General features: G+C 39.4%; 1 protein-coding gene across 3 annotated transcripts; it reads right to left on the bottom strand.

Moving 5' to 3' along the window:
- Nucleotides 1-10,550: 10,550 nt before the first annotated feature.
- On the bottom strand, nt 10,551-16,145 carry LOC126400142 (ras-related protein Rab-5C-like). 3 transcript variants are annotated; one of them, XM_050060652.1, is made up of 6 exons: nt 15,983-16,145; nt 13,663-14,004; nt 12,931-13,082; nt 11,966-12,088; nt 11,769-11,862; nt 10,551-11,483 (listed from the first exon to the last, which is right to left on the bottom strand). In XM_050060652.1, exons 2-6 carry the CDS (start codon nt 13,829-13,831, stop codon nt 11,356-11,358), a joined length of 666 nt encoding a protein of 221 aa, XP_049916609.1. In that variant the 5' UTR covers nt 13,832-14,004; nt 15,983-16,145; the 3' UTR covers nt 10,551-11,355. The 3 variants fall into 3 exon arrangements, with proteins under 3 accessions (XP_049916609.1, XP_049916610.1, XP_049916611.1); XM_050060653.1 differs by having other exon boundaries at nt 13,663-14,000; XM_050060654.1 differs by lacking the exon at nt 15,983-16,145 and adding an exon at nt 15,808-15,828.
- Nucleotides 16,146-17,838: the final 1,693 nt, after the last annotated feature.

Here is a 17,838-nt window from a genome sequence, read left to right as displayed (position 1 = left end):
CAGGGCTGTAGGCTACATAGGAGTCTTAAAATGTGGTCTTGTTGTGTTATTGGGAGCCAGAATAGAAGGAGTCATGGCTCAAAACATAAATTTGAAACTAAACGCCACTGCCCGTCAACAAAAACAAAGACAACTGTGAATACAAGCAAGAAGATGAAAGGACTGGACAATGGCGATCATCAAAAATGCTCACATGTGCAGCGCACACTTCATATCAGGTTAGGGAAAAAGTATTTCCTGTTGTAGGGATGATTAATGTTATGTGTATTAAGGGTTATCATGTCCACCTCATCAGAAACTGGGAAGGTCTTAAGAGGAATATTGGATTTCTACATAATGTTAACTTTTTCGCACATTAGCTAACGTTAGTTCCGAACCGTTCAAGTGTCCCCCTCCTTTGTAAGATTGGCATTGTAATCAACCAATCCCACCCTCAGCAATCCTGTGACATCATCCATCCACTGAGTGAGAGCATACGGATGGGCCAGTCTGGTCCCGTTGGTCAGTGTTTACTTATTCAAGTAACACTCGTGGTCCTGGAGAGTGAGTGACCTGACATGGTGTGTTCGTACATTCAGTCTGACGCTCTACACTAAAATGAGAGCGCTGTTGGCCGAAGAAACGGAGCGTTATATTTCTACATGAATTAAGTACCCAGAGTGCGGTGCTCTGGACAATGGTACATTCCGGCAGCGCTCTGAATTTACGAACGGTCCAGTTTGTTCCAGAGCGCGCTCCGACACTCAGAATGAATATTTCCAAATGCGACAACAACTCGTATCATCTTCCTCCATTGTCTAAAACAAGCTAACAGAACTTGCTAGCTAGCACTGGCTAACATCTGTGGAGAATTATTTTGCCTCCAGCTAAGCCCCACCCACCAAAAAAGTCACACTGTTTACTTACAGTAAAAGGGTCTATAATGTAAATAGCCAGAAAAAGGGGTGAGTATACCTCCCGTACCTGCATATTCCTACCTCTGCACTTCAGTCTGAGTTGAAGAACACCTGTGCTGCGCTCACCCATAAACTAGTCCCTGGATGCACACTGCAAAAAACTTGATGACTATGATCTTTGCTTCACTGAGATAAAGGATGTTTGGATAAGCAGTTTTGCTGTTGTTTACTGCGGACAACTATGACTTCAGTTCATCGAGACTGTTCTTTGTTTATCACTAAGGCATGCTAGAAACAGTTTTCTTCCTAAAATCAGTGTGAAACCAGCTGAGTGACTGATACACAAACTGTCATTTGGGGGTTGAAGCGTTCCTTTATGGTTGGATCTATAAGGTGTATTTGGCTGCTCCACATCCGTGAAGTCCAATCAAGCATCAAAGATAATACCAACGCTCGGCTCTATCATTATCTTGAGTGCTTTCATTAAAGGACAGTTTTATTCCTCTGGTCCCCAAATTATCAGGAAACCCGGCCGCACATTTAACACGGTCACTATGGCAACGTTTTCTGACTTCAAAGTTTGATTGAGATGGCACTTTGAAAGAAATAAAGGTGGAGCGAGAACGAGGAAGAGAAGAATAGCACCATTGTAAGAGCCAGGGCCAGATAATGACTGCAGTTCACAGCTTCGAACATCGTAACCCTCTGCAGTAAAGAGTATCTGAGCGTGACTACAATAATAAACTCCTCACTCAATTTAACATAAAGTAGATCTAGTTATTGGTCTGCTACGGCGGCTGTAGCATGTGGCATCACTTATTTCTCAGAAGACATTTTTGGTCTTAATTGAATTTAAATCACATAATGGACTCGTCAGCCGTCTATAAATTAAAGGTAAGAAAGAAAAATGGATCCTTTCTGCTCAATATGACAAATGACACATAATGAAATGGACATTTCTAAATCGTCCTGTCCTTTCTCCAAAGTCAAAAGTCTTCTGAATGGATTTATGAGGTGTTTTAATCTTTGCTTTTGACTTTTCTTTTTTGTATTTAATTGAAGTGGTTTGGGGTATTTTGGATATTTTTTTTAAACTTTAATTTCTTTTTCGATTTTTTTCTTTATTTTTGCTTTTATTTTTTAATTTCTCTTTGCTTTTTTCCTCGAAGCTACTAATGGTTTGTTTTTCTCATCATTACTCAAGTCAGTGAAAATTAACAATAAAATGATAATTTAAGAACATTTTCTGTCTGAAGTTTAATGTTAATGATTCATACACAAAAAGCTTTCTAATAAATGTGTATGAAAAGAAAATTTTGATGTGAAAATAGAACATGTATGGTATGAATTGTGGGTAAAATATTAAAGAAAATTACCAAATAAGATGTGAGTTTTAATTTCCATGACCTCTGATAACCTGTGATGAGATCATGTAAGTGATTAATCAGCAAATATCTTCTTGTTTTTGTACATTTATTGGGTAAATTCCAGTCAGTCATTTTAGAAGAGGGATTTGATCACTGTTACAAATAATATCTGTATTTAAATGATTAATTTATTCACATTATCTAAACCGTAGCTTGTTTATCGACATGACTTTGCCTGACCTTCTCTGTTACTTTGAAAGGCAACTTGTCCCAAAGCTCATCATCACTGCTCTTGGACGCTGAACAACAGGAACCTACATCATGTATGGACATTTTCAGAGTGAAAAAAAAGTGTGACGGACTACCTGAACAACACAGTCACTCTTTAGTCTCTCACAATTACCAACCAAGAAAGAACGACGACAAGCTTCTTGGGAAGGTGACTAATGAAAGTGATCAAAGATCACAATGCATCCTGGGTAGGATGTGCTCCCTGAGTGTGTATCATTTTTCTATCGCCCCCCTCTGTCCTTGAACTCCACTTGAGTTTTCTCAGTAATAGAACAATGCTCGAGATGATTCCTTGAAGAGAAAGCACCAAAGAGAAGACAACAAAATCTGAAACACTGCTATTGAATTTCACCAACTGGAGTCATTCAGATTTTTTTTGGGGTGTGTGAGTCACTATTATGAAGGCTGAATGCTTTTCAAACTCCAGGAGAGTCCTTGTAACATTTTAGATTTGTTTTTTTTCCTCTGGATCTTCACAGATTTGAAGGCCTTGTTAAGAAAAAAAAAAAAAATCATGAATAGACATCTATGACAAAATAAAAATGCTGAAAATCTTGCAGTGTGAGCAAAGTGTAAGATCACAGGAAATCAATAGATTTCTAAATTCCATACACACATACTCATCTAGACATTTATACACACATATGTACATACATGTATATATATTGTATAATCCTCTTGATCCTAAGAAGGGTGTAAGGCTGCAAAGAGTCTCCTCCCAGTCAGCGGTACTGTTTTGTTCTGTAGATGTTTATACGCATATGAAGTTATATTCATATTTGGAAATACATGTATTTGTTTGCTGCAGGATATCTTTGTGTAGCATTAAGCCTGCAAACAAAAGGAAACAGCTGCTGAGCGTGAGATGAGAGGAGTCATACCATCCTCATATGTATGTATGTATGTACACGTATAGATAGATAGAATCCAAGGCGTTTGTTCTATTCGTTGCGGAAATTCACAAGCCAAGGCAAAATAGAGGGACACATTTGCTCCCTTGCTTTTCTCCACTGATCCTTCATCCCTATCTGTCACCTCTCTCTGCCCACGTCTGGCATTTGGTACGCAGCTACCTGAAGGGGCTGAGCTGTCCTCGCTCTCTGTCACCACACTGACCTCACCCACTCTTACATCATAGAGCTCCTCTCCCCATATCTCACTGTGAGAGAACTGGGATCGTCTGACCAAAGACCTCTGTCTGTCCCGAGATCCAGGACTAAGTGTTACAGGGACAGGGCTTTCGCTATCGCTGCCCTGAAACTCTGGAATTCTCATCCTCCCTCCATCTGATTCTCCCCCACCACTGAGATTTTGAAGTCATCTTAAAACACACTTTTACTCACTGGCCCTTAATTATGCATCATGTGATTGTCTTTGCTGCTGTTACTGTCATAATGTGGTGACAGTATAAAAACAACAAGGATACTGTAGTTGTTTTTTTGCTATAGGTGCAATAATAACAGTAATGATTTTGCGTTTAAAGTGCTACACAGATAAAGCTGACTTGACTTGAATATTACAATCTGACCTGCTGAAAGTATCCTATCTGAGTTCCTCTCTCTTGTTGCAGATGTGCCCCATAGGTTAACAGAACTTCATTGGTGGATGAAAGTTTCAGAGTCAGAGTGTAAACGTGATTGACACAATGTGAGGTCTTATTCATTTTTAAATGTGCGACAATTTCAGATGAAAAATGTGGACTTGGTGTGTAAAGGCCTTAAGTCACTTTGAAGAAAAGTGTCAGCTAAATGAATGTAACATAAATTTAAAAAAAAAATCTGCCCACCAGCACCTCTAAAGTTCTCTGATTAATACATTTCAGTCAGGAAAGCTCTAGTCAAAGAAAACTTAATCGCCATTTGCAGTTTTATGTTTGGCAGTATGGCTCTGTCCTGGGACCCCTCTGCCTTTCCTTTGTTGGTGGACACCTTTTGTGTCATCTAGTGGTAGTAAGAGCACAATACAGTACGCTGTAAATATGCCGTAGCCTGATGTGCACCTCCCCAGAAGGTAACTACATGTCGCGGTGATGCAGACCTCCTGTCTATTTTTGTTATCCGAAAACTATTTCCCTCAGTGGAAACAAAGCTTTGTATTTCACAGATAAGGAACAACAAATTGTGAAGACAACAAAGCCTCCACAAAATAGCATTTTAGATCTTGTGTGTGATTTATCCTTTAGGGATTTATACTTCGGGATTTATCCAGGTTTCGTATGAGCAGAGGAAAATTCTGCTCGTCGCTAGGCTAATTTATACAATGTAAAATGCCATAGGCTTGTGCTAATAACGTTAGCATGTTATATTCGTTTGGAAAACGTGTTTAGTATAAGACAGTTGCTTTGTCAGTGAATCTTGTGAGTTGTAATGGAGCCAAATTATGTACCGTTACCTTTGTTAAATGTTGCTGTTGTCCCTGGTTTTACATGAGTAGATGAAAAGATCGCTAGCTGCTAGGCTAATTTATACAATGTAAAATGCCATAGGCTTGTGCTAATAACATTAGCATGTTGTATTTGTGGGGAAAATGTGTCCAGATAAAGACAAGTGTTTGTCTGTGAATGCTGCGAGTTATAGTGAAGCTGATTTGTGTACTATTAAGCCATGTTTAATGTGTGTTTTGCATCAAACTTTACAGCACTTCACAGAAACCTCTGCTGCCAACTAGTGTTTTGGAGGTGTAACTGCAGAGTGACACAGACACCGTACAAGCATAAATGCTCACAACTATTCCTTTAATATTTGACTCTTTTGTATGGGGAACCAAGAAAACACGCCCTATCTTCACTGTGCCACTGAACAAACCACTTCAACTGCAGAGTTATTAAAAAATATTACAATACAGTGTGAATATAATGTAAAACAGAGCGCAGGCAGATACAATGCAACATATGTTTTTTAAATTACTGTCGATTCAACAGCTGTTTATTGAGCTTTATTCTGGTTCCCTCCTCACCGGCATCCTATCTGGTGGCAACCCAGTTAGATGTTTAATTTTAGATAAGAGACAATTATTGTACCACATCACACATATGATCGCTATCAACAGAAATCTCAAACCACAGAACACAATCGAGATACCGTGTCCCTGTGCCCTTGGTATTTAATGACATTTCTTTCTGTCCAGGAAGATAGAGGAAGTCCATCAGAGCGAGCATTTTGACATGTTTGACTGTTTTCTTTTGCTATAAACTGGGCAGGTGGGTTCTCATGCAAAAAACACATCAGAACACAGAACTCAGGAGAATCTGAAAATCCATATTGTTATTACAACATGCTAAAACTATGTTTTGGCCTTTTTACCTGTTTCATTTCTTGCATAAATAAAAAACAAACAACAAATCATGTGAACGCGTGAAAGGTTGCATTTATTTTCAAGGCACATTTCCTTTATTCTGCAAATCTCGTCCTCTAAACGCAGTCAATTTCAGTCCAGCTTTCACACCATTATGATTCACAGAGGCCAAGTATGAAATGAGTTTCTTTTCTGACAGAACACATCTTGATTGACAGCTCAACAAATGAGAAATCATTTACTGTGAACAGAGCGGCCGCCTGCTTTTTGGCAGAGACGGGGCCTGTCTCCGAGGCGAGTTTGTGCCTCTGTGTGTGTGTGTGTGTGCGCGTGCGTGTGCTCAAATGGCTTTAAAAGTGGATTTAATGTTAGGTTTGAGGCATCAAAACCACAATAGCAGGGTTGTCAGCCTAAAAGACAGTTTACACAATTTCCTGGTGTAAAAATCTTTACATGGTTGTAATTTTTTTGTTTTTTTATACATTCACATGGAGGGTCAGAACAATTGAGTGGACTTTAATCTGCTGCACCTTTAAAATCTTTAAAAGCAAACATTTTCCTCCATTAATATCTTCTGTGTCTGAGAAAAACATTAATGAGTCCACTAAGTAACTTTCGCTGAACAGGAACCACTGTGTCTACAAGGGACAATTACAAGATTAAATGCTAAAAATACAGTTTCACCAAGTCAGTGGACACACTCACTGATGTCAGTTACAGAGCACAACATATCCTCATACATCAGTTCATACATATATCTTACAAAAATGCACATAAAACAGTTTGTATGATATCTAATGAACCATGTCCCTCGAATGGCCTAGTTACATAAAGTAAAGTTATGCACTTAATGTCAGTTACTTAGGTTTAGGCAAATGAGGTTCAGGGTTCCCACATATTTTAATGGACAAAATTTCAAAACTTTTTCAAAACCGTACTAATGAACCTTCATTAAGCAGCGGATCAAATATGAACCAAGATTCTGTTAGTGTTGCCTATTTCTCGCTTTCGTCACCTACCAGCGGTATTGTTTATAAGTCCAGTGTGGCACAGTGCATTCTGGTAGTTGTAGGTTTTCTACCTCTTGAGGGAAAGCAAATGCCACAGCTGTTTTTCTCTGTTTTCTCTGGTCATGTAGCACCAAGTATTTGCGTCTTTGTACTGCATGAAGAGCTGAGTTTTTTAAAAGCCCGAAATACTTATTTAAGTTAACACATCTCAAAACGGTTGAACAATAACTGAACATTCGCTCATACAGGGAGGATTGGTTGCATTATGCACTAGACTAGTTTCAGCTGAATACATTGACAGTGAATTTCCACTATTCCAAGCTGTACCCTGCATTCTCAAACGTTCAGACCTCTGCAACAAAGACACTTCTAAAACCTTTACAGACTCAGAACACCTCATTTGCATGAATGCCATTTAATGTATGCTACAGTTTCTTTAGCTAATAGACTTAAAACCTCAAAGAGCTTCAGGGACCTCTATTAAAAGGGCAGCGTTCATCACAACAAAGTGAACTGCTGCATTAACCCAGAGAGTCCCTGCTATAAAATGAGCTGCAGAATAATCAGGTGAGCACAAACGAAGCACACCACTACTCTGCCAGTCCTCTGCAAGACAGCGTTTTTCATTTTCACTTTGCCTGTAATGGCTTTTTGCATGGTCGATCTACATACTGTCCTCTTTCACACACGTACGCACAAACGCCTATGAATACAGATGCAAAAACTGACTGTGTGCTTCATTTCTTGAAGCTATGAAACTGCGGGTAAGAGTTTGCACTTTCCTTCACTTAAACATGACAGTAGTTTAACAGATTTACCACAAACACACACACATGCACATTTCGGCTTTAAAAAATGACTTTGACGTTGAATCCATTGTCGAAATAGTTGCCCAGTAATTCTATATCTATTTAGTGTCTTTTACTTCCATTTTTTATTTTTTGGAAATACGCACCATGTTTAAATTACAGGCTACTGATGCATTTAATAGGGAACCATTTGTGACAAGTGACTCTAGATCAAAGTGTTATGCTGCCATCTAGTGGTTGAAAATGTTTACTGGTGCTTAGAAATGTAAATTTTAGACTTCAACTCATTTTTAAAACCATTTTTGCTTTGCAAATCACGCATGGACTGAGCTGGGAAATAAAGCTTATATGTGTTCTGCTCCTCTTATTTGGAATCACCTTCAAAAAGATTTGAAATTACGTGAACTGGTCTCTCTACCTGACTTGAAAGCTCTCATAAGTACAAGGATGAAAGAGTCGGTTGGGTCTACTGTATATCCTTTATGTTTTTTATTGTGTACTTGTTTGGCTGTAATTTTGTGTGCTGCTGTCTTGTCCAGGTCTCCCTTGTAAAAGAGACTGTTGATCTCAGCAGGACTTACCTGGTTAAATATGGATTAAATAAAATAAAATTTAGAAAATAACATTTAAAACAAGGGACAGAAATTTCTTTGATCGGGATCAATATAGATTCAGTCTTGAAGCTGATGTATCTAGGACTGCTAAAGCCACGTTATCTTCTGGGAGTTCAGAAAAAGTGAGTCAGGCAGTGGCAGAAGAATTCAGATCCCTTACTCAAGTAAATGTACTAATACGAATATGTCAAAATACTCCACTGCATGTAGAATTCCTGAATTCAAATTTTTATTTCAGTAAAAGTATGTTAGTGTTATCCGGAAAATGAACTTGAAGTATTAAAAGTACTAAAAAAGTAATATTTTTTATTGGGTTTTGGGATTAATATTACTGCTGCATTAAAAATAACTTTTGTCACATTTGCTGAAACTGTCACTATATTCACACAGCACTAATGAGACCGATAATCTGTGGAAACTTGAATTACTGCCTCATGGTTGTATGCCTCCTTGAACCAGTCAAGTTAACTTACAGTTTATATCCATGTTGGTAAAAACATGGATGCTTCACACACATCATCCCTTGACAGCACATGATCTATACAATGAGCACAGTTTCAAGATAAGTGTCACCAATTCAGTATCTAACCAAATGTCTCCCCTTCTGTTCCTGTGATATGACGACGAGTAATGGCAGGAAAAGTATTTCTGCAAAACATTATGATGTCACAGTGACTTTGGCCTTTGGGATATAAAATGTCATCACTTCATTATTTTATCCTGTTAGACATTTGTGTTAAGTTTTGTCATAATAATAAGTGTATGAATTCTTTAGTTATGGTCAGAAGCATGTTTTGTGAGGTCACAGTGACCTTGACCTTTGGCCTTCCACCACCAAATCCTAGTCAGTTCATCGTTGAGTCGGAGTTGACGTTTGTGCCAGATTTAAGAAGAAGAGGATGCCAGAAGAAATTCCCTAAGGGTGCTTTGGACCGAGACCTTCTTGAAGAGGTGGTCTCGGTCTGGTTACAAACAAACTCTAAGTGTACTCTTCTTTAACGTTTGGTTTACTTCCTGGAGTTTTCCCTCATGGAAATTCTGACCAATCAAGAGCAGCTTTCTCACACAAGGGATTTGATCTGGTCCACTTGTAAATGCTGCCGTGAGAACACAAACCAACTCTAGGCAATTATGCAACTTTGTAACAAAATAAGTCCCTGATTTGGATCAAAGCAAGCAGACTCTAGGGGTGCGTTCACACCAGGATCGTCCAGAGGACTCGGTTCGATTGGCAGGGAATGCTGAGAAATTTCTAACCTTCATTTGGTTCGGTACACTTTCACACTGCACTTTTTGAAGCGTACCAAACCGCCTGGACAAAGTCACGCAGTTACAACAGCTGCTTGTTTGGGGGCGGTATTGCCAGAAACGACCAATGACCAGGAAGAAAAAAAGCATGAGGAAGAAGAAAAACCCAGCTCATTGATTGGCCAGGACCGAAAACGGAAATCCATCTGATTCAGCCGGCTTGGTCACCACAAAAATAGCAAACAACAAAATGCAGTGGGCTCGACGTCACTTCATCTCTTTGGATCGCTGGATAGTCCGTTTGCATTTCCCACTGTAAGCAAACCGCACCAGGGTTCACTTGCAAGTGAACCGAGACCCCCAGTTTTTAAGCTTACCAGGGTTCAAATGAGCGTTCACACCACTCCAAACGAATCGAACTATCTGTGGAAGCGGCCCAGGGTTCGTTTAAAGCAGACCAAATAGCGCCAGTGTGAATGCGTCCTAGGTCTGAAAGCACCCTCAGTCCGATCAACCCCTCACTCCCCCAGAGCTCCAACCTCTCACCCAAATACGGTCACTTCTGGCTCCAAAAAAAAGATGGCACCAGCTGAAATGCCAAACTCGAGGCTTTAAAACAGGAGTCCACAAAGCAATAGGAAACATGCATGCTATACAGTATACTCACAGCTGACATATTTTAAATGATTTCTTTTCATTTTTAAGCTGTATAGTAAGAAAGCCATTAAAAATACATCTACATTGGTGGTGTTTCTAATTGCAATTTATAATCCAAAAGGTAATTAACATGAAGTATTAAGAGACAGAAAAAGACTGCTGAGTGTATAATCTCACAGTCCCTTTTTTTACATTAAATTCACAGGAATAATAATGTCTTGATGTTATGAATCTAAAGACCCTGTTTCGGGAGGCCGCACTGCTTCTTCGTCCCTCCTGCACTGCTAACAGACTTAAAAACATACATGCAAATACTCATCCTCCTCCATACACCATCCCACTGCAAAACAACTCCCAACAAAAATGAATCTTGCATGTTATTTATTACTTTTTTTAGATTTACAAGTTATTTTCACATTTCTTTTTAAAAAAAGGCTAACAACTCTGTGGTGTTACAGGTATCAATACACAATGAATGCAAACAACTGCATTTGTTGCACAGTTCGGAAACATCTTCAGATGTGTAGCCTATCAAATCACGACCTGCTTCAATAAGCACAGAGCTTTCCTCACAACTGGTCATGTCCGGGTCCCTAACAAGAACAAACTGCTGTGGTCTAAATTGCAACGAGACAAAAACCTTTAGGATTAATTGCTCTGTCGTTTTGCAATTCCAGCATTAGTAGTTGTGTGTTTGTTTCTTTCATAATGATGATCAATGTAGAGGGAAATGACAAGAGTAGAAAACTGCCAATGGTACATGTATGTGTATGTACTGTATACATACACATACATAACATGGACACACACACACGCTCAAACAGAAAGGGAAAATGGCAAACAACCTCAACATCACCCTTCAAAAAAAATCATTTAAGACAGAATTCAATCAACTGAGACAGGCTGAAGATGAGCAGGGAGGTAGATAGAGACACAGGGGAGAGACAGAGAAAGAGTGAGGGATCTTGGTAATTCCCTCTAGCTTATGATTCTTTAAAAAATGTTCCTTTAATCAAAGAGGATCCAGATAATCTCATTTGTAATCTCAGTTTAAGTGCAGGGCTGGCGAGTGGCTCTGCCCTCTCCTGCCTCTCTGGGTTTTTTAAGCTACGTGCTGTCCTTACATCGATGTTCAAGGCTCGCTCACTAAGTTCGTTGTGTTGTACTTGCTAATTGCCGCCGCCGCAGCACTGGCTGCTACGGCTCGGGGGAGCCGCTTCTTGTAGATCCACTCCTGTCCTGGTCCGCCCCCCTTGTCCAGCTCCGCCCTGAGGATCGCTCTTTGGTAGCTTCTTTGCTGCAGGGACAGGATCACACAGGTTTGAATATAGCAGATTTAAACATTACTTGAAACTTTTGACACTGGCGAAAAACAGTTTTCTACTGCCCCTTCTTTTACAGCAAAAAAATAAACACCGAACACTGAACCACTCAATTCAGGAAAGATCAGCTGTGTTGTGTCAGTTCTGAAATATATATGTAACTCAACTTTGCTGCACAAAAGAACTAAAGTGTTGCCTGATATATTCATCTGTGAGAGCACTGGGAAGGAACATTTGGCTCAACTGAATGATGTACTTACCAATAGCCATGAAAATCTCATTGACGTTCATGGCAGTCTTGGCTGACGTCTCCATGAAGAGTAGACTGTTGTCATCAGCGTATGTTTGTGCCTCCTGAGAACATAATTTAGACATTGAGGATAATATTAGACATTAACTGCACTGATATGACTCAGGATGAGGCTTTAAATAACTGAAATCAATTTGATCTTCGTACCTGCACGTCCACAGCTCTCTTGTTTGCGATGTCCGCCTTGTTTCCAGCCAGAGCGATCACTATGTTGGGGCTGGCTTGTCTCTGCAGCTCCTTCACCCAGTTCTTCGCTCGTGCAAAAGTATCCTGATCGAGCAACACACTTTATTAGTAGTAGTTTATTCACACATCAACTATATTTAAAGTTACAGCTGGTAACTTTTAAAAAATGTACTTTTTGTTGTATTTGCTGAAACGTCGTACCAGAGGTCACGTTAACCAAATATTTTCTGCCATATGTCAGATTTGTTTGCTTTTACCACCAACGCTGCAAAGTTTAAGCATCAAATAATCATAAACAGCTCACTGCAGAGTGGCCACCTTGTCGTTAAACATATAAATGAAAGCTCATTTAGACCTATTGGTAACACTGATAAGATAATCTAGACTTAGTAGGCTGTGTTTCCTTCATCATAAGGCTTAAATATGTTTTGCAGCTCAACACAGATGTGTTTTTCATGCTCAAAAATTGGCTCTTTAAACAGTAAAGATTGCTGACCTCTGCACTGGGAAGTGGCAGACAGACAGATTACCTGTCTCCTGTTAGGATTAGAGAGTGTCATCAAATATAGCATAGACATATTTTTACCAACTATAGCTTTCACCAAGGTGGAACATTGTCACTTACAGTGTGTACACTTCTGTGTGACGTCAAAACACCCACAGGTCTGAACGCCCACAGGTCTAACTTTAGACTGAAATGACCTAAAATTGGAGTGTGTCTTGTCTTGCAGTATTGCTCTACTCTGTAAAACTGCCTCCAAACAAATCCAACACACCTCCATAACATATTCTAAATATCACAATTACCTCTGATTATCAACATAGTTTAGCTTTAAACTGATGTATTTGACTGTAACATCAAAAGCAAGAGTTCATCATGTTGCTACTGACTGATAAGTTGATGCTGCCCTGCAGGTGAAACCTACTGTGTTGGTAATGTCGTAGACCACGATGGCCGCCTGGGCACCTCTGTAGTACATCGGAGCCAGGCTGTGGTAACGCTCCTGACCTGCTGTGTCCCAGATCTCAAACTTCACAGTGGTGTCGTCAAGACAGACAGTCTGAGTGAGGAAGGCAGCTGAGGGGAACAGGACAAACACAGATCAGTGGGATGATAATGTTTAAGGACCATGTACCTGCCCATCCTACTGATAGATCCTGTTCATATCAGCAGCAAAGAATGCTCAAAGGTTCCCACACACTAGTAACACCAAAGATTGACTTACATTTGATCAACTATTAGGGGGCAGCCCTAATTGCAAGGTGGAAAACAACTAAAAATACGCTCAGCATCAACATTTTTTTGGCTTGCCAGGTACGTTAATTAGCAACATTTCCATATTAGGTTCACAGAAAACCTTATTCTGGCATTATGTTTTACCTCAAAATGTATTTCATGTTTCAATTAGTTGTAAACAAACATAAATTCTAGGAGACAGCGCTGTATTTAAACAAAGTTCTCGAACAGCTGCTTGTGTTAAATTTTGAGAACTTTGGCCTTTTTCAGTAAATGAAAACATCTTTATAATACGTTAACCTTTATTAGGTATATATTCATATTCATATATTCAATATTCATTACTTACAAACAAACAACATCACAATCTACCTCTCAATCCACTCCTCCAGAACTCTACAAACATATATTTGTCTCTTACCTCCGATGGTGCTCTCCTGGAACTCATGAAACTGGCCTTTGACAAAGCGCAGCACTAAGCTGGACTTGCCCACCGCCGACTCCCCCAGCAGCACCAGTTTGAATTGGCAGATTTTGTTTGCTGCTGCGGCACCATTTGGCCTGGTCGATCCTCCACCGCGCCCAGCCATTGACACAGACGGAGGCTGTTACGGATGAGATGTGCTGAAACTACAAGTTAAAGGGGTGTAAAGACAGAAGCTGAGTTTGGATGCAGAGGCACTGATGGTGAGCAAGGTCAGAAGCCAAACTCCCGGTGGGAAGAACCGGATCAGGTGGGCAGCAGTGGAGTGACCAGGTCTACCTTGAAAAATAAACACATAGAAAATCAGTGGATCTATTTATGAGAACATCGAAAGTGAACAAAATCTGAGAAAGAACAGTTATTTTCTTAAGAAGCTAGTTGTACATATAAACCAAATAAAAATTAACACCTCTTCTGTGAAAAAAACAACAAATCAGGATAATTAGATGTGGACTTTTAAATATCAGGTCTGTATCATCTAAAGCAGTCTTAGTAAACAAATTGATATCAGATAATCACATTGATTTATTCTGTGTCACTGAAACCTAGCTGTGTCACGATGACTATGTTAGTCTAAATGAATCCACTCCTCCCAGTCACAATACTCACATTCGGTCCAGGAGGCAGACATCATCTCCACATTTAAAAGGAGACATAAGACTTTCCTTTTTGATAAAGCTTATAGTTAGGGCTGGTGCAGGCTTGTCTTGGACCAGCCCCTCGTTAGGCTGATATAGGCCTAGTCTGCCGGGGAGACCTCCTATGACACACCGAGCCCCTTCTCTCTCCCTCAGAATCTGAAAAGTTGGTTCTTCTTCATTTGCTAACATTCATGTCCTGTTACTGCATCTCTCTAACTCGACTTCTTCTCCGGAGCCTTTGTGCTCCACTGTCTCGCAGGTTCCCTCTAATTGTGGGTCGCGGTTACACTGCTGTCGTGGTCCTGCCTGACGTCGACTACTACTGCTGTTATTATTGCCATACAGCTACTATTATTGTACACATATGATTATTATTATCACATACACATATACTGTCATATACTAATGTTTACTTATAACATATATGCTACCAGAATACAATTACTATAATATTGTTACTACAATCAATGTTATTGTAGCTATTGTCATTACTGTCTGTCCGGCATCTCTCTCTCTCTCTGTCTCTCTTTTTGTCTCATTTTGTCATATGGATTACTGTTAATTTATCATGTTGATCTGTTCTGTACAACACCTATTGCACGTCTGTCCGTCCTGGAAGAGGGATCCCTCCTCAGTTGCTCTTCCTGAGGTTTCTACCGTTAAAGGGGCTTTTTTGGGGAGTTTTTCTTTATTTGCTGTGAGGGTCGAAGCACAAAGGGATGCTGTCTGAGGCAAAATGTGATTTGTGATATTATGCTTTATAAATAAAATTGAATTGAACTTAATTAAGATATTAGTTGTCTGCAGCCCTGTTTATTTTTATTTCCTTGTTGAAATTTAAATGTAATTTTTCATGAAAGCTGTCGTCAGTCACATATCGTAATACCTAACCGTACAAGCAGTGGTGGATAATATACGTTTTCTTAAGTAAAAGTAGCAGTAGCATAGTGTTAAAATACTCACAAGTAAAAGTCTTGAATCATAATTTATCAGATAAATGTCAGAATTTATTGTCTTATTATATTTTGCTTTGCAGTAACTAAAGCTGTCAGATACATGTGGTGGAATTTTCCTCTGAAATGTAGTGAAGTCTAAGTATAAAGCAGCAGAAAATAGAAATACTCAAGTCAAGTAAAAGCACTTAAGTACTTAGATAAATATACTTTTCACCACTGCCTATTAGTAAAAATGTTTTAAAACGTTAACAGCTACGAGTTAGATGGTCAAGTCCCCACACAACGCTGACTGTGCACAGATAGAAAACGGGAATAACTAGTTTATGAAAGATCAGTTACTTAAATGGGTTTAAAAGTTTATCATAACTGACTGGAAACTGTTTTTATTATATTACATCAACATATTTTGGAGTCAATATCACACTCTAATGAAATGAGTCCAGCAAATATATATTTCTTTAAGTTTAAAAGACGACATTACCAACCTCCAGCTGAACTGATTACACCACAACACCTGCCGGCGTTAACTTTGACCGAATAACCAGATAAAAACAAACCAAGCTGTGAGTTAGCTGCGAGGCTAACGCTCGCTAGCAATGCTAACCTCGGCTAACAAGCAAAACCACCGTAATGAAATAATAAACACGCTGGTGTTCTTACCAACAACGACAAACAATATCCACTCCGCCCTGTGGATAGTAAGTTATAACCGTATTGGTCCTCTTTCGCAACGTTTTCTCCTAAAACACTTTCAGGTTCAATAAAATATACGCTTCCGCCTTGTGTAACCAAAATACTTCCTGGATTCGTCCGTCATGTGATGCAGTGTGACAGCCAATCAGATGGCCGGAGAGTGGGACGTCAGAGGCTGAGCCAAGAAGCCAACTCACTGGGCTCGCTTGGGAAGTGGATGAGATCAGGCGGCTGCAGGAGGAGGTGACAGAGAGCCGCGGTGAAGTCGGACACAGTTCCCCAACAGTTTTTTGCAGCCTTTAGTCTGTAGAGGAAGTCACAGAAGCACTCACATCCTGTTAGCTCTGATGCCGAGTTATTAAAATGGTGGCTGGTGACTGTGGAGGCCACTGGAGTACAGTGAACTCATTGTCATGTTCAAGAAACCAGTTTGATATGAGTTGTGCTTTGTGACAGTGAAAGGCTGACAGAGACGAGTGTGGGTCAGTCCTTCAGCTGAACTGAATCTTTACTGCCCTCCAGTTTTCACAGAGGGGAACTGCAACACAACATCAGTCAACCTCAACATCAGTTTGGTCATTGCCCCATAAATATTTTGTAACAAATACATTTAGAGAGGTTTTTCCCTGAAAAAGAAATCTCAGCATATTTAAGAATGATATAGAATAAACTGCTCTTTTTGCTCAGCTCATCCAGTTGGCGGTGGAGTGTCTATGAGGTGCTGTAAAGTTTGACTGATTCAAAACACACATAAAACACACATTAAACATGGCTTAAAAGCGACAATTTCAAACACAAGTACGCAAATCAGCTCCAATATAACTCACAACATTCACAGACAAAATACTTGTCTTTTGCTTGACATTTTCCCCACAAATACAACATGCTAACATTATTAACAAAAACATATGGCATTTTACATTGTATACATTATCCTAGCAGCTAGCAAACTTTTTCTCTACTCATATGAAGCCAGGAACAACAACATTTAACAAAGGTTACGTAACAAAGTTAGGTGCAATTACAGCTTACAAGTTTCACTTATATTAGATGTGTTTTTCCCACAAATACAACATGCTAACATTATTAACAAAAACATATGGCATTTTACATTGTATACGTTATCCTAGCAGCTAGCGAACTTTTTCTCTACTCATATGAAGCCAGGAACAACAACATTTAACAAAGGTTATGTAACAAAGTTAGGTTCAATTACAGTTCACAAGTTTCACTTATATTAGACATGTTTTTTCCCACAAATACAACATACTAACAATATTAGCACAAGCCTATGATATTTTACATTGCATAAATTAGCCTAGCAGCTAGCGGAGTTTTTCTCTATCCATATGAAGTCAGGATTAATCACACACAGGATTTAAAATGCAGGTCTGGAGTGAGTTTCCACCCATTTAGCAGCACTGTAGTTAACTTCTTTGATATCCTCCTGAGACCCCAACTTTTGTTTGGTATACATTTTTAATTTCTCCTAGCTATTTGGGATCAGTAGGAGCCAATAGGTATAAAAAACTAAACATTGTCTATGATAATTAAGTCCCGATGCCCTCAAACAAGACAATAGTAAAGTCCCAGTGTCTTCATACAAGTACTTTCAAATTAACAGTGTCTTAGCTTGTTAGTGTTGGTAAAATTGGTCAAACTTGTATTGCATATCAAATTACAAACACCATTAATCATAAATAAACAAGCTTCAACCATAAAATGTGATCAGGTTTTGGACCTTGTCCGCTTTTGTGTCGGGGTCAGCTGCAGACTGACATGCTATACTATGACATTTTCTGATGATTTTGGACGACATGCTA

Source organism: Epinephelus moara, chromosome 13 (assembly GCF_006386435.1).
Source record: "Epinephelus moara isolate mb chromosome 13, YSFRI_EMoa_1.0, whole genome shotgun sequence".
Lineage (NCBI taxonomy): Eukaryota > Metazoa > Chordata > Actinopteri > Perciformes > Serranidae > Epinephelus > Epinephelus moara.
The sequence above is the reverse complement of the archived record's forward strand: the minus strand, read 5'-3'. Positions and strand labels throughout refer to the sequence as shown.

Bases quoted from the DNA above. Each gene is read 5' to 3' on its own strand.
- LOC126400142 (XM_050060652.1), bottom strand. From the start codon at position 13,831: ATGGCTGGGCGCGGTGGAGGATCGACCAGGCCAAATGGTGCCGCAGCA. The intron at 13,083-13,662 runs GTAAGAGACAAA...TGTTCCCCTCAG, and splicing joins CCAGGAGAGCACCATCGGAG to CTGCCTTCCTCACTCAGACT. The intron at 11,484-11,768 runs GTAAGTACATCA...CTGTCCCTGCAG, and splicing joins TGAGATTTTCATGGCTATTG to CAAAGAAGCTACCAAAGAGC.